General features: G+C 52.9%; 1 protein-coding gene across 3 annotated transcripts in view; it reads right to left on the minus strand.

The window, feature by feature from the left end:
- Positions 1-13,346, minus strand: part of oplah (5-oxoprolinase, ATP-hydrolysing) — a 34,006-nt gene extending 20,660 nt beyond the window's left edge. Inside the window, exons 1-8 of one of the 3 annotated variants that reach the window (XM_012953922.3) lie at positions 13,229-13,346; positions 7,328-7,493; positions 6,123-6,314; positions 5,692-5,806; positions 4,563-4,686; positions 2,187-2,382; positions 1,852-2,017; positions 1,569-1,707 (exon numbers count right to left, since the gene is read on the minus strand). In XM_012953922.3, the coding sequence (XP_012809376.1) occupies positions 1,569-1,707; positions 1,852-2,017; positions 2,187-2,382; positions 4,563-4,686; positions 5,692-5,806; positions 6,123-6,314; positions 7,328-7,489 (1,094 nt within the window). In that variant the 5' untranslated portion in view covers positions 7,490-7,493; positions 13,229-13,346. 3 annotated transcript variants of the gene reach the window in all.
- Between the last annotated feature and the right edge of the window lie 1,453 nt (positions 13,347-14,799).

The raw sequence follows: 14,799 nt of genomic DNA on the forward strand, positions 1-14,799 counted from the left end.
TCCCATACAGGCAAGCACGGGCCCCTCTCATACAGGCAAGCACGGGCCCCTCCCATACAGGTACGCACGGGCCCCTCCCATACAGGTACGCACGGGCCCCTCCCATACAGGTACGCACGGGCCCCTCCTATACAGGGTGGTTCACTGAGTGTGGAGGAAGTTGCTACAGGTAAGCACAGGCCCCTCCCATACAGGTAAGCACAGGCCCCTCCCATACAGGCAAGCACAGGCCCCTCCCATACAGGCAAGCACAGGCCCCTCCCATACAGGCAAGCACAGGCCTCTCCCATACAGGTAAGCACGGGCCCCTCCCATACAGGTAAGCACGGGCCCCTCCCATACAGGTAAGCACGGGCCCCTCCTATACAGGTACTCACTGGCCCCTCCCATACAGGTACGCATGGGCCCTTCCCATACAGATATGCACTGGCCCCTCCCATTCAGGTAAGCACAGGCACCTCCTATATAGGTATGCACTGGCCCCTCCTATACAGGGTGGTTCACTGAGTGTGGAGGAAGTTGCTACAGGTAAGCACAGGCCCCTCCCATACAGGCAAGCACAGGCCCCTCCCATACAGGCAAGCACAGGCCCCTCCCATACAGGCAAGCACAGGCCCCTCCCATACAGGCAAGCACAGGCCCCTCTCATACAGGTAAGCACGGGCCCCTCCCATACAGGTAAGCATGGGCCCCTCCCATACAGGTAAGCACAGGCCCCTCCTATACAGGTACTCACTGGCCCCTCCCATACAGGTACGCATGGGCCCTTCCCATACAGATATGCACTGGCCCCTCCCATACAGGTAAGCACAGGCCCCTCCTATACAGGTATGCACTGGCCCCTCCCATACAGGTAAGCACAGGCCCCTCCTATACAGGTACTCACTGGCCCCTCCTATACAGGTACTCACTGGCCCCTCCCATACAGGTACGCATGGGCCCTTCCCATACAGATATGCAATGGCCCTTCCCATACAGGTAAGCACAGGCCCCTCCCATACAGGTAAGCACAGGCCCCTCCTATACAAGTACTCACTGGCCCCTCCCATACAGATATGCACTGGCCCCTCCCATACAGATATGCACTGGCCCCTTCCATACAGGTAAGCACAGGCATCTCCTATACAGGTATGCACTGGCCCCTCCCATACAGGTAAGCACAGGCCCCTCCTATACAGGTACTCACTGGCCCCTCCCATACAGGTACGCACAGGCCCTTCCCATACAGATATGCAATGGCCACTCCCATACAGGTAAGCACAGGCCCCTCCCATACAGGTAAGCACAGGCCTCTCCTGTACAGGTATGCACTGGCCCCTCCCATACAGGTAAGCATTGGCCCCTGCCATACAGGCAAGCACGAGCCCCTCCCATACAGGTACGCACGGGCCCCTCCTATACAGGTATGCACGAGCCCCTCCCATACAGGTATGCATGGGCCCCTCCTATCCAGGTAACACGTTCTGTCGATGGGGAGATGAGGTTGGCAGTTATACGGGAGGCAGACGCCAGCAGTAATGAGCTCACTCACCCCTCCTTACTTGCCATTTAATGCCCCCTGTGCCCACCTGAAGAAGAGCATAGAGCCCCCTCCGGCTGCCACTGTATTGACATCGAGCTGTGGGGCCTGGATGCTGATTCCCGCCGTCGTGGCTTCGAATACATGTTCATACTCCCCGGCGTATCTGCTCACGTCTGTGGAGGTCCCTGCGGAAAGCGAGGCCATTAAACTGCCCAAAATGGCTCTGCACCCATGGTAGGCACCCCGCAGGCACCCCAGGAACAGAGCCCACAGCACTGCTCACTTACATAAAAACTCACTTTCACATTTCATATCGATCCGTATCTTACCTCCCATATCAAAGCCAATGACCGGCTGCGGGTGGTCGCGGTGATATGTGGTGATGGCATAACCCACAACCCCTCCCGCGGGGCCCGAGAGAATGGCACGGGAGCCACTAAAGTTCTGCATAGGGGTCAGGCCTCCATCAGAGCGCATGAATAAGACCTGCAAGTCCTGGGGAGGGAGAGAGGGGCAGGCCGCTGGCATCAGGGTGGTAAGTTGGGGGGGGGGGGGGGGGAAGGATATACACACTGTAACACAGTAGCTAAGGCAAAATAACTCCATCAAGTTCAACCTTACAGGGACAGACACACACACACAGACTGGGGCCTAACGGACTCACCTTCAGTTGGTTCTTGAAGCCCCGGCAGAAGCCGTGGAGATACCTCTTTATGCAGGGGGTGAGGTAGGCATCAGCGCAGGCCGTGTAACCCCGGGGCACAATGCGGATCATTGGCATCACCTCTGACGAGAGAGACACATGGGTGAACCCCAAGGAGCGTGCCAGTTCCCCTATTTGGTGCTCATGGGAAGACCACCTGGGGGGGACAGGAAGGCAAGAGAACGTCACCATTGTGTCCCCCCCCCCATACCAGCAAAGCCACCGCTACTGTAGCAGAAGTACAGGACTACAGGAGCAACATGGCATAATCTAGAGCTGGGTGCAGAGGCGGCATTGTGAGCAGGCCTGGCAATCTGTGGGTTCTGGCAAAAGGTGCCACAGACAGTCACTATTTATTGGGCTGGGGGGGGCTGTTTGTGCCTCTGGGTACTGGGAATACCAGGGGGCTGTAAGGTGCCACAGACACTCACTATTTATTGGGCTGGGGGGGCTGTTTGTGCCTCTGGGTACTGGGAATGCCAGGGGGGCTGTAAGGTGCCACAGACAGTCACTATTTATTGGGCTGGGGGGGCTGTTTGTGCCTCTGGGTACTGGGAATGCCAGGGGGGCTGTAAGGTGCCACAGACAGTCACTATTTATTGGGCTGGGGGGGCTGTTTGTGCCTCTGGGTACTGGGAATGCCAGGGGGGCTGTAAGGTGCCACAGACAGTCACTATTTATTGGGCTGGGGGGGGGGGCTGTTTGTGCCTCTGGGTACTGGGAATGCCAGGGGGGCTGTAAGGTGCCACAGACAGTCACTATTTATTGGGCTGGGGGGGGGGCTGTTTGTGCCTCTGGGTACTGGGAATGCCAGGGGGGCTGTAAGGTGCCACAGACAGTCACTATTTATTGGGCTGGGGGGGCTGTTTGTGCCTCTGGGTACTGGGAATGCCAGGGGGGCTGTAAGGTGCCACAAACAGTCACTATTTATTGGGCTGGGGGGGGGGGCTGTTTGTGCCTCTGGGTACTGGGAATGCCAGGGGGGCTGTAAGGTGCCACAGACAGTCACTATTTATTGGGCTGGGGGGGGGGATGTTTGTGCCTCTGGGTACTGGGAATGCCAGGGGGGCTGTAAGGTGCCACAGACAGTCACTATTTATTGGGCTGGGGGGGGGGGCTGTTTGTGCCTCTGGGTACTGGGAATGCCAGGGGGGCTGTAAGGTGCCACAGACAGTCACTATTTATTGGGCTGGGGGGGGGGCTGTTTGTGCCTCTGGGTACTGGGAATGCCAGGGGGGCTGTAAGGTGCCACAGACAGTCACTATTTATTGGGCTGGGGGGGGGCTGTTTGTGCCTCTGGGTACTGGGAATGCCAGGGGGGCTGTAAGGTGCCACAGACAGTCACTATTTATTGGGCTGGGGGGGGGCTGTTTGTGCCTCTGGGTACTGGGAATGCCAGGGGGGCTGTAAGGTGCCACAGACAGTCACTATTTATTGGGCTGGGGGGGCTGTTTGTGCCTCTGGGTACTGGGAATGCCAGGGGGGCTGTAAGGTGCCACAGACAGTCACTATTTATTGGGCTGGGGGGGGGGGGCTGTTTGTGCCTCTGGGTACTGGGAATGCCAGGGGGGCTGTAAGGTGCCACAGGCAGTCACTATTTATTGGGCTGGGGGGGGCTGTTTGTGCCTCTGGGTACTGGGAATGCCAGGGGGGCTGTAAGGTGCCACAGACAGTCACTATTTATTGGGCTGGGGGGGCTGTTTGTGCCTCTGGGTACTGGGAATGCCAGGGGGGCTGTAAGGTGCCACAGACAGTCACTATTTATTGGGCTGGGGGGGGGCTGTTTGTGCCTCTGGGTACTGGGAATGCCAGGGGGGCTGTAAGGTGCCACAGACAGTCACTATTTATTGGGCTGGGGGGGCTGTTTGTGCCTCTGGGTACTGGGAATGCCAGGGGGGCTGTAAGGTGCCACAGACAGTCACTATTTATTGGGCTGGGGGGGCTGTTTGTGCCTCTGGGTACTGGGAATGCCGGGGGGGCTGTAAGGTGCCACAGACAGTCACTATTTATTGGGCTGGGGGGGCTGTTTGTGCCTCTGGGTACTGGGAATGCCAGGGGGGCTGTAAGGTGCCACAGACAGTCACTATTTATTGGGCTGGGGGGGCTGTTTGTGCCTCTGGGTACTGGGAATGCCAGGGGGGCTGTAAGATGCCATAGACAGTAACTATTTATTGGGCTGGGGGGGCTGTTTGTGCCTCTGGGTACTTGAAATAATAAGACCTGTTTTGAACCACTGATTGTGAGTACATTATATATATATATATATATATATATATATATATATATGGGGTAACAAAAAAAAAAAAGAACTTTCCCACTGCTCCCCCTAGTGCTCACGTGTAAGAATGCATAAGGACCACAGCCAGGCTCCTGATCCCACGGGCCAGTACATTCCGAAGATCCATCTCCAGGCGGTTCAGATTGAGCGGCTCCCACACCTCCAGACACTCTCCTGTAGAACCTGGTGACAGAAAGACGCTTAGTACCGGAGATTGAGCCGATTATGGTTTCACTGTATCTCTGCTGCCAAGTACACTGTATCTGAGCACCGGTGCCCGAGATATAAGGACCGCTTTGGGCAGATGGCCCACGGGCTGAATGAGTGTATCTAAATGGATGTGATGAGGCCTGTCGCACCCGTCTCTGCCAATGGTGCAGACTGTAACGCTGGCCATACACTGAAATATCTGCTGGTTGGGCAAAGTCACCAAAGGAGCAGATCTTTAACCGATATGACCACGTTAAGGCGGCCAATTTCAGAATGACCTGCTATTTGGGCCTAGTCTGGCCAATTTTCTGCAGGTATCAGTTGGGGAGCCTGCCGGAGTGCCCCATACAGGGGCAGATAAGCTGCTGACTCAAACTGAAGGAGCCAAATCAGCAACTGAAATCTGCCCATGTTTGGCCACCTTGACTTATAAGAGTCATCGGCAGAGCACATCTAATGGGCAAACCCTGGGCATTACAGGAAGGCCTGTACTAACCAAGGAGCTCATGAGTGGCCCAAGCAATGGCCAAGTGCAAAAGAACATGGCCACATTTACTCTCATCCTGAATGTTCAGTTAATAACTGGATTAAAGGGGAACTAAACACAAAATTAGGCTAGAAATGCTACACCATATGTATTGAGATTCTGTGCCAGCCCAATCCCTGTGCCAGTGAAGATGCCCCCAGCAGCTCCCCAGTCTCCTGATCCTGTTAGGCCTAGATCATTACTGCTGTATTAAATTCAACATACAGCATTTCTAGTCATATTTTTCTTTAATTCTGCTTTAATTTGATACTGACACGTTCCTATGGAAACCCATGGAGCGCGTCAGTGTTAGTAATGAGTTGCAACACGCAAAATGTTTGGGGGTCAAAAGTCCCTCCAAGGTACTTACCGAGCCCGACGCGGCTAAAGCCTCTGCATTTGAGACCTTTCCCTCGGCCATAACATCCCTATTCCCAATGCTCGAGACTCACCTACAGGGGGCGCCGTGGGTTCGCCCTTTGGGAGACAGCAGCCTCCCTGGGTCAGTACCACCCTCTCCTCCACCTCTATCACTTCCTCGTACAGCACCTCGGGCATCTGGATCTCCTGGGGGGGCAAATGACAGGGTGTCAGAGACCCAAACCTGCCAACAGGACACATCATTCAAGTCTTAAACAAATGGCGGAAAGGCCGGGTCTGGGCAGAGTGAGATTTCGGTGTTGGCCCATCTGTTTGTGGCTGCAGTACAGACTGTGAGCTGATTGGCTCAGAGCCGGATTGTGGAGATACTTCAGTTTTAGCTCTCGCTCCATCATTCAGTTGATTGTTTGTGTACAAGTGGCAGGTACTGAGCGACAGGTTCTGGGCGACGACAGGTTCTGGGTGACAGGTTCTGGGTTCTGAGTTCTGTATTTATTCTCACCAAGTCAAAGATCTTGGGCCGGGCTTGGTTCCCAATGTGCAGAAGGTGCCGGAAGCCCTTGGTGATGAGCAGAGCAATTCTCTCCCCCTTCCTTTCCAGCAGGGCATTGGTGGCCACAGTGGTGCCCATACGGATCCACTCGATCCTCCCTGTGTCCAGTGGTTGGTCCCGTGGGAATGAACATCCGGTCTCCTGTTTGGCAGAGACATTAGCGCTAAATAAATACACAAGTCAGTACTCGGGAATCTATAGGATTTGCCCCCCCACCCTATTTCCTGGCACTCACCTACCCCCTTATACATAGCACCTACCTGTATGGAGGGCAGATCTGTCAGAATCATTAGTAGCTGTACCCTGCACTGCCCCTACACAGCACAAAGCCCACAAGATCACCCCGAAAAAGAGACACTGGGAAAGCCCACACAAGCTGGGACCTGCTGAGGATTCTGGGTAGAGACAGACCACTCTGCTGATGAGGTAAAGCCTATTAGTGTAGGACAAGGGTTAAAGGGGTTGTTCTCCTTTGCATTAACCTTAAGTATGATGTAGAGAGTGCTATTGTGAGACAATCTGCAATTGGTCTTCATTTTTTATTATTTGTACTTTTTTAGTTATTTTACTTTTGTTTCTGCTGCTCTCCAGTGTGGAGTTTCAGCAGCTATCTGGTTGCTAGGGAACAAATGACCTTGGCAACTAGGGAGAGGTTGGATGAGAGACTGGAATATGAACAGGGGAGGGACTGAATAGAAAAACAAGTTATTTTACTTTTTTTCTGCTGCTCTCTAGTGTGGAGTTTCAGCAGCTATCTGGTTGCTAGGGAACAAATTACCTTAGCAACCAGGGAGTGGTAGGAATGAGAGACTGGAATAAGAACAAGGGAGGGACTGAGTAGAAAAACAAGTTATAAAAAGTAACAATAACAATAAAACTGGAGCCTCACAGAGCAATAGGTTTTGGTTGCCGGGGTCAGTGACCCCCATTTAAAAGCTGCAAAGTGTCTGAAGAAAAAAGGCAAATAATTATTTGTCATAGTTTTTGAAGACCAATTGAAAAGTTGCCTAGATTTGGCCATTCTTCACTCACTCTGGAGGCAGGACAAACACTGCACGTTAATTAGCTCCTCCCCTTCCTGGTCTACAGTGCATTGCACCAATCAGTATCCAGACAGGTAAGTAGATTACACCAATCATCACTCAGTACATTACCTCCTCCAGTATCCTTCTGATCCCCTCTGTGGGGGCATCCTGGTAATTCGCTGGGTCCTCGGACAGCAGTTTCATAACACGAACTTTCCCACCGGGGCATCTCGCAAACACATCCGTGAATGTGCCCCCCCGGTCTATAGCGAACTGGAACTTATCCGCCATAATCCTGCAGTAGGAGACAGGAGGGGGTATCAGTATGGCAGCCCCCGCAGGCAATAATAATTATCCATCTCTCCACAATCTGTTCCTGTCAGGCTGTGCTGCCTTGTGTTGCCATTAGGGGGCAGTCATGCCCTGTAAGTGTAATGCTGTTTAATAATTTAATGTTACTGCCCAATGAGCAGGATGGGGCATTTCTGTGTTTAACCCTGTGTCTCCCGGTGTATGCTGACTCGGCAGAACCGACCCAATCCCGGGGGTTATTATATGCTGACTCGGCAGAACCGACCCAATCCCGGGGTTATTATATGCTGACTCGGCAGAACCGACCCATTCCCGGGGGTTATTATATGCTGACTCGGCAGAACCGACCCAATCCCGGGGTTATTATATGCTGACTCGGCAGAACCGACCCATTCCCGGGGGTTATTATATGCTGACTCGGCAGAACCGACCCATTCCCGGGGGTTATTAGATGCTGACTCGGCAGAACCGACCCATTCCCGGGGGTTATTATATGCTGACTCGGCAGAACCGACCCATTCCCGGGGGTTATTATATGCTGACTCGGCAGAACCGACCCATTCCCGGGGGTTATTATATGCTGACTCGGCAGAACCGACCCATTCCCGGGGGTTATTATATGCTGACTCGGCAGAACCGACCCATTCCCGGGGGTTATTATATGCTGACTCGGCAGAACCGACCCATTCCCGGGGGTTATTATATGCTGACTCAGCAGAACCGACCCATTCCCGGGGGTTATTATATGCTGACTCGGCAGAACCGACCCATTCCCGGGGGTTATTATATGCTGACTCGGCAGAACCGACCCATTCCCGGGGGTTATTATATGCTGACTCGGCAGAACCGACCCATTCCCGGGGGTTATTATATGCTGACTCGGCAGAACCGACCCATTCCGGGGGTTATTATATGCTGACTCGGCAGAACCGACCCAATCCCGGGGGTTATTATATGCTGACTCGGCAGAACCGACCCATTCCCGGGGGTTATTATATGCTGACTCGGCAGAACCGACCCAATCCCGGGGGTTATTATATGCTGACTCGGCAGAACCGACCCATTCCCGGGGGTTATTATATGCTGACTCGGCAGAACCGACCCAATCCCGGGGGTTATTATATGCTGACTCGGCAGAACCGACCCATTCCCGGGGGTTATTATATGCTGACTCGGCAGAACCGACCCATTCCCGGGGGTTATTATATGCTGACTCGGCAGAACCGACCCATTCCCAGGGGTTATTATATGGTGATGCATTAACTTGGGAGTTTGTCCAGTTCTAACAGAGCCCAATGGTCCTGCTGATTGGACTTTACCCCTCCGGCATCTCCCCCAATGGGGGGGGTTTGTAGCTCAGACGCTGCGCTTGGGAAGGTCCGTGTCGGTACTGACCCACAGGAAAGTGCACACATTAAACCCAATAAATCCCCCTTTCTGCATTAACCCCCCCCCCCCAGGGGCAATAAGGGGGGCACATCTTTCTATATCTGCCCCTACACCCCTCTATATTACACCTGGGGGGGGGGGGTTTAGGAGCTGCCATGGGGCTTAGCCTTTACAGCTATAGGCTCAGGGGCTCAATGTGGCCCCAATGTTGTTGGCAGAGTTGCCCATAGAGCTAATGGCCCCTGTGGCCTCAGAGTACCAACCCCAGGCTATAAGCACAGAATGTCCAACACATTATAGCAGCTCTACAACTCCCAGCAGCCTCTAGGGGCCCTAGCACCACAACTCCCAGCAGCCTCTAGGGGCCCTAGCACCACAACTCCCAGCAGCCTCTAGGGGCCCTAGCACCACAACTCCCAGCAGCCTCTAGGGGCCCTAGCACCACAACTCCCAGCAGCCTCTAGGGGCCCTAGCACCACAACTCCCAGCAGCCTCTAGGGGCCCTAGCACCACAACTCCCAGCAGCCTCTAGGGGCCCTAGCACCACAACTCCAGCAGCCTCTAGGGGCCCTAGCACCACAACTCCCAGCAGCCTCTAGGGGCCTAGCACTACAACTCCCAGCAGCCTCTAGGGGCCCTAGCACCACAACTCCCAGCAGCCTCTAGGGGCCCTAGCACCATAACTCCCAGCAGCCTCTAGGGGCCCTAGCACCACAACTCCCAGCAGCCTCTAGGGGCCCTAGCACCACAACTCCCAGCAGCCTCTAGGGGCCCTAGCACCACAACTCCCAGCAGCCTCTAGGGGCCCTAGCACCACAACTCCCAGCAGCCTCTAGGGGCCCTAGCACCACAACTCCCAGCAGCCTCTAGGGGCCCTAGCACCACAACTCCCAGCAGCCTCTAGGGGCCCTAGCACCACATGCACAGACACCTGGGACCATGGAACCGCTGCCCCCACCCCGGGGCTTACGAGGGAAAGCTTTAGAGGCTTCAGCTTGCAGGGGATACTGGGAGTTGTAGTTCTTTCTAACATGCCTCAGCCCAAACCCTGGGCACAACCCCACCCCCTATGGCACCTGCCGGCGGGTTCTAAGGTAGATAATCTCTAGTCACGTTTATAAAGTAACGGGGGGGGGGGGCTGTGACCCCCAAACACAAAATGCAGGAACTCACCGCTTCCCACAGCCCGGCGCCCTCTTCCCTCAGGCAGCGCCCACGCTACTGGCCAATCACAGCTCCGGTCTCAGAAGATTGGCACGTCCGCCGGCCAACCAGAACTCGAGCTGTGCGCCAATCAGAAGCTCGTCTTTTGCACCTACAAACCGCTCATTTATTGGCAAATAAGATACGTGGGCGAGTGGGACGGATTGTCTTTTAGAGCTTGGGGTGCGGATAGGTCTGGGGCCCCTAAGTGGGGTAACAGCGGCTATGGGGGTTACCTGGGCAAGTATATCCGGCAGTTAAGGGGGGGTCACTATATATATATATATAAATATATAAGGGGGGGCAGTAATGAAATAGAGAAAGTACAGGGAAGAGCGACTAAGCTGATAAAGGGAATGGGCTCAGTTATGGGGAAAGGCTGGCCCAGTTGGGATTGGTTACACTGGGGGGGGGGGGGGCAGTTAAGGGGGGGTCACTATATATAAATATATAAGGGGGGGCAGTAATGAAATAGAGAAAGTACAGGGAAGAGCGACTAAGCTGATAAAGGGAATGGGCTCAGTTATGGGGAAAGGCTGGCCCAGTTGGGATTGGTTACACTGGGGAAGGGGCAGTTAAGGGGGGGTCACTATATATAAATATATAAGGGGGGGGCAGTAATGAAATAGAGAAAGTACAGGGAAGAGCGACTAAGCTGATAAAGGGAATGGGCTCAGTTATGGGGAAAGGCTGGCCCAGTTGGGATTGGTTACACTGGGAAGGGGCAGTTAAGGGGGGGGTCACTATATATAAATATATAAGGGGGGGCAGTAATGAAATAGAGAAAGTACAGGGAAGAGCGACTAAGCTGATAAAGGGAATGGGCTCAGTTATGGGGAAAGGCTGGCCCAGTTGGGATTGGTTACACTGGGGGGGGGGGCAGTTAAGGGGGGGTCACTATATATAAATATATAAGGGGGGACAGTAATGAAATAGAGAAAGTACAGGGAAGAGCGACTAAGCTGATAAAGGGAATGGGCTCAGTTATGGGGAAAGGCTGGCCCAGTTGGGATTGGTTACACTGGGGAAGGGGCAGTTAAGGGGGGGTCACTATATATAAATATATAAGGGGGGGCAGTAATGAAATAGAGAAAGTACAGGGAAGAGCGACTAAGCTGATAAAGGGAATGGGCTCAGTTATGGGGAAAGGCTGGCCCAGTTGGGATTGGTTACACTGGGGAAGGGGCAGTTAAGGGGGGGTCACTATATATAAATATATAAGGGGGGGGCAGTAATGAAATAGAGAAAGTACAGGGAAGAGCGACTAAGCTGATAAAGGGAATGGGCTCAGTTATGGGGAAAGGCTGGCCCAGTTGGGATTGGTTACACTGGGGAAGGGGCAGTTAAGGGGGGGGTCACTATATATAAATATATAAGGGGGGGCAGTAATGAAATAGAGAAAGTACAGGGAAGAGCGACTAAGCTGATAAAGGGAATGGGCTCAGTTATGGGGAAAGGCTGGCCCAGTTGGGATTGGTTACACTGGGGGGGGGGGCAGTTAAGGGGGGGTCACTATATATAATATATAAGGGGGGACAGTAATGAAATAGAGAAAGTACAGGGAAGAGCGACTAAGCTGATAAAGGGAATGGGCTCAGTTATGGGGAAAGGCTGGCCCAGTTGGGATTGGTTACACTGGGGGGGGGGGGGCAGTTAAGGGGGGGGCACTATATATAAATATATAAGGGGGGGCAGTAATGAAATAGAGAAAGTACAGGGAAGAGCGACTAAGCTGATAAAGGGAATGGGCTCAGTTATGGGGAAAGGCTGGCCCAGTTGGGGTTGGAGGTTCCTACCGAGGACCAGGCATTTAGGATTCTGTACAGAGGCGCATCTCTAGGTGGGAGGAGCCCCCATTGTATTCAGATCCATATGTACTATTGGCTCATTGACCCCCCCCCCCCCACATGTTTTAAAGGGGTACCAGCTAAATCAGTACAGGAGTCAGCTGCAGCCCAAAATATACTAATAAAACGTAATTAATTGCCCATCAGTATCAGATCTCAGTATAATCTCCCCCCAACCCCAAATCCTCTTGCCCCCCTGTAACCCTGTCCCCTGATTCGACACTAGGAATTGAGTCTTGTGACCAAATACCCAGCAAAGTTTTCAGGACTGACCTGATTGGCTGCTCCTGGGGTCCTGACCTTTGTATAAAACGTGTGGGTGGTTGTAGTTTAACAGATACAGGAGGGTCACAAGTTACTGTTAATTCAGGTTGAAAAAGGCAAAAGCCCCTCCATTCTTGGTGTAATACCACTGATTACAGCCGGGGGCAGTGTGTGGCCCCCCCAGAAAGATACAAGAGAATTGCTTGTTTCCTATATATTAGGCCCCTGTGGGACTGCAAAGAACCCCTGCCTGGGGCAGATAATCATGGGACTGCAAAGAACCCCTGTTTGGGGCAGATAATCATGGGACTGCAAAGAACCCCTGCCTGGGGCAGATAATCATGGGACTGCAAATATGCCATAATGCACCCCCCTTATATGCTACTTAAGACCCTATTTAGTTCCCTTTAGGGCCAGATAATTGTAGGGCTCCATACAGCTTGCCCCAGTTGCCAGGTACTGGGCACCCGTGTTCTGAACCAATAGTGTTCATGGTCCCTGGGGGACGGGCTCCATATGGCACCCCAAGATTATTTGATTACTATGGGTGCTGTATGGAGTCCAGTGATTATCTGGGTGCTTTGGGAGATGGTCTGGAATCTCCAGGGTCTTCCTGCAGATGCTGAGGGGATTGTGGGAGTTGTAGTTCTGTAAGTGTTGTACTAACAGGGATGTGTTTGCATCAGTGCAGATGAGACTTGTGTTTATTCCAGCCGAGTGCCCGCCGGGTATTTGCACACGGGTGCCTTGTACAAGGGAGGGAAATGCTGATCCCAGTGCAGAAACCTTATACCCCCCCCCCCGACATTATCAAGGGCAAGTACAGAACTGGGCTAAGAACCCCAAAATAAAGGCTGTCGGTGGATTTGGGAGTTGTAGTACAACAACAGCAGCAGCTGGAAACATGATATAAATTAGGGGCCCCAGGTTCCCCATTGGCACTAACAGCAGCCCTTGCCAGGGGCACAATGCCAAACTGTGGTACAGAGACCCACCGTCTCCCCCCAGCACTTACCTAAACAGCGGTGTCCAATCAGCAGCTTCAGTCTCGTTGGCCCAATCGGTGCCGGCACAGAGGAACCTGGGGAGCCTGTTGGGCAGAGCTCAGTGCTGGGGCATCTGCTGCCCGTGTCGGTACCAGGATGTGGCTCCCTGTAACCTGATCAAGGGGGAGGAGCCTGAGGTTCCCCAGCACAGGAGGTGGCACTGGTACCAGTACAACAGGGACCTTCCCCACTGACAGGGTTCAGCCTGACCCACAAGCAAATGGCCACATGGGGGCAGTAAAAGCAAGGAATGAACAGGCAAAGCCAGATAGGAAGGTGCTTGCTCAGCGGAGCCAGGGGTATGGGGCAGGGAGGCTGGTTCCTTAGTTACATAATGGGTCCAAACCATCACTTTCACATAAGGATGAGTCTATATTAATGAGTTTGTATCACTCCTCCAGGCCCGGACTGGCAATCTGTGGGTTCTGTAAGATGCCCGAGATGCCATAGACCAGCGCTTCTCAACCTGTGGGTCAGGGACCCCTTTGGGGGTCCAACCACCCTTTCACAGGGGTCGCCAAAGACCATCAGAAAAACACATATTTCCAATGGTCTTAGGAATAATTTTATGGTTGGGGGTCACCACAACATGAGGGACTATATTAAAGGGTTCCGGCATTAGGAAGGTTGAGAACCACTGCCATAGACAGTCACTATTTATTGAGCTTGGGGGGGGCGCTTTTTGGGACCTACACTTCTCTCTAATATTAATAGCAGGATTTGGCTGAACCCTTAGAGCTACACAAGAAGTTTTGTAGGACGACATTGGATCAATAGAATGGAAAGCCCATGACGCCTCCATAGCCCTGGTAGAATGTGCCTTTATTTGGAATTGTTGGAGATAGGCAAGCTGAAGGCATAGTTTAATCCAACAAGTTGTATTCTTAACAGGTTGAGTTCTAGCTCTTAAACCAACCGTAATGACCAACAAGGAGTTAACCTTCCTAATCGCAGCCACTTTGTCAACATAAATCTTGAAAACCTTATCTCATAACCTCCCAGCTGTGCCACCCAACCTCATGATAAGAAGTGGGATTTTGGAAGAAAAAGTCGGATAATATCTTGGGAGTCTGACACCGCTTTAAGCTGGCCACACACTGGCGATTTTCAATCTTTTGTGCGACCCTCCACTGACATTCAGGGCTGAATCATCAGATATGGGTAGAAACAATAGGATTTCTAACTCCTTCTGCCCTGAACATAGATTTTTCTTGGGCGCCTTCAACGGTTAAAATCTTTTAACCCACCCGATCGGCGAGTCGTCCGATATCCGCAGCCTTCTCCGATATCAGTCGCCTCGCCGACTTGCCATACACACCCCGAATATCATACAAAACAAGATTTTGTACGATATTATCAGTGCGTGTATGGCCAGCTTTAGGCAAGAACTTGTCTGCGATCTTTAAAACCACTTTCTCCTAAACAAAGCAGATTTCTTCTTCAATGGAACAGGAAACACATCTTCAGATTAAGGCATTTGAGTGGAGCATTCTCTATTGGCTCATAAGGGGCTGAAGAGTGGACTCTGAGCACAAGGTTG

Source organism: Xenopus tropicalis, chromosome 6 (genome assembly GCF_000004195.4).
Source record: "Xenopus tropicalis strain Nigerian chromosome 6, UCB_Xtro_10.0, whole genome shotgun sequence".
Taxonomy (NCBI): Eukaryota; Metazoa; Chordata; class Amphibia; order Anura; family Pipidae; genus Xenopus; species Xenopus tropicalis.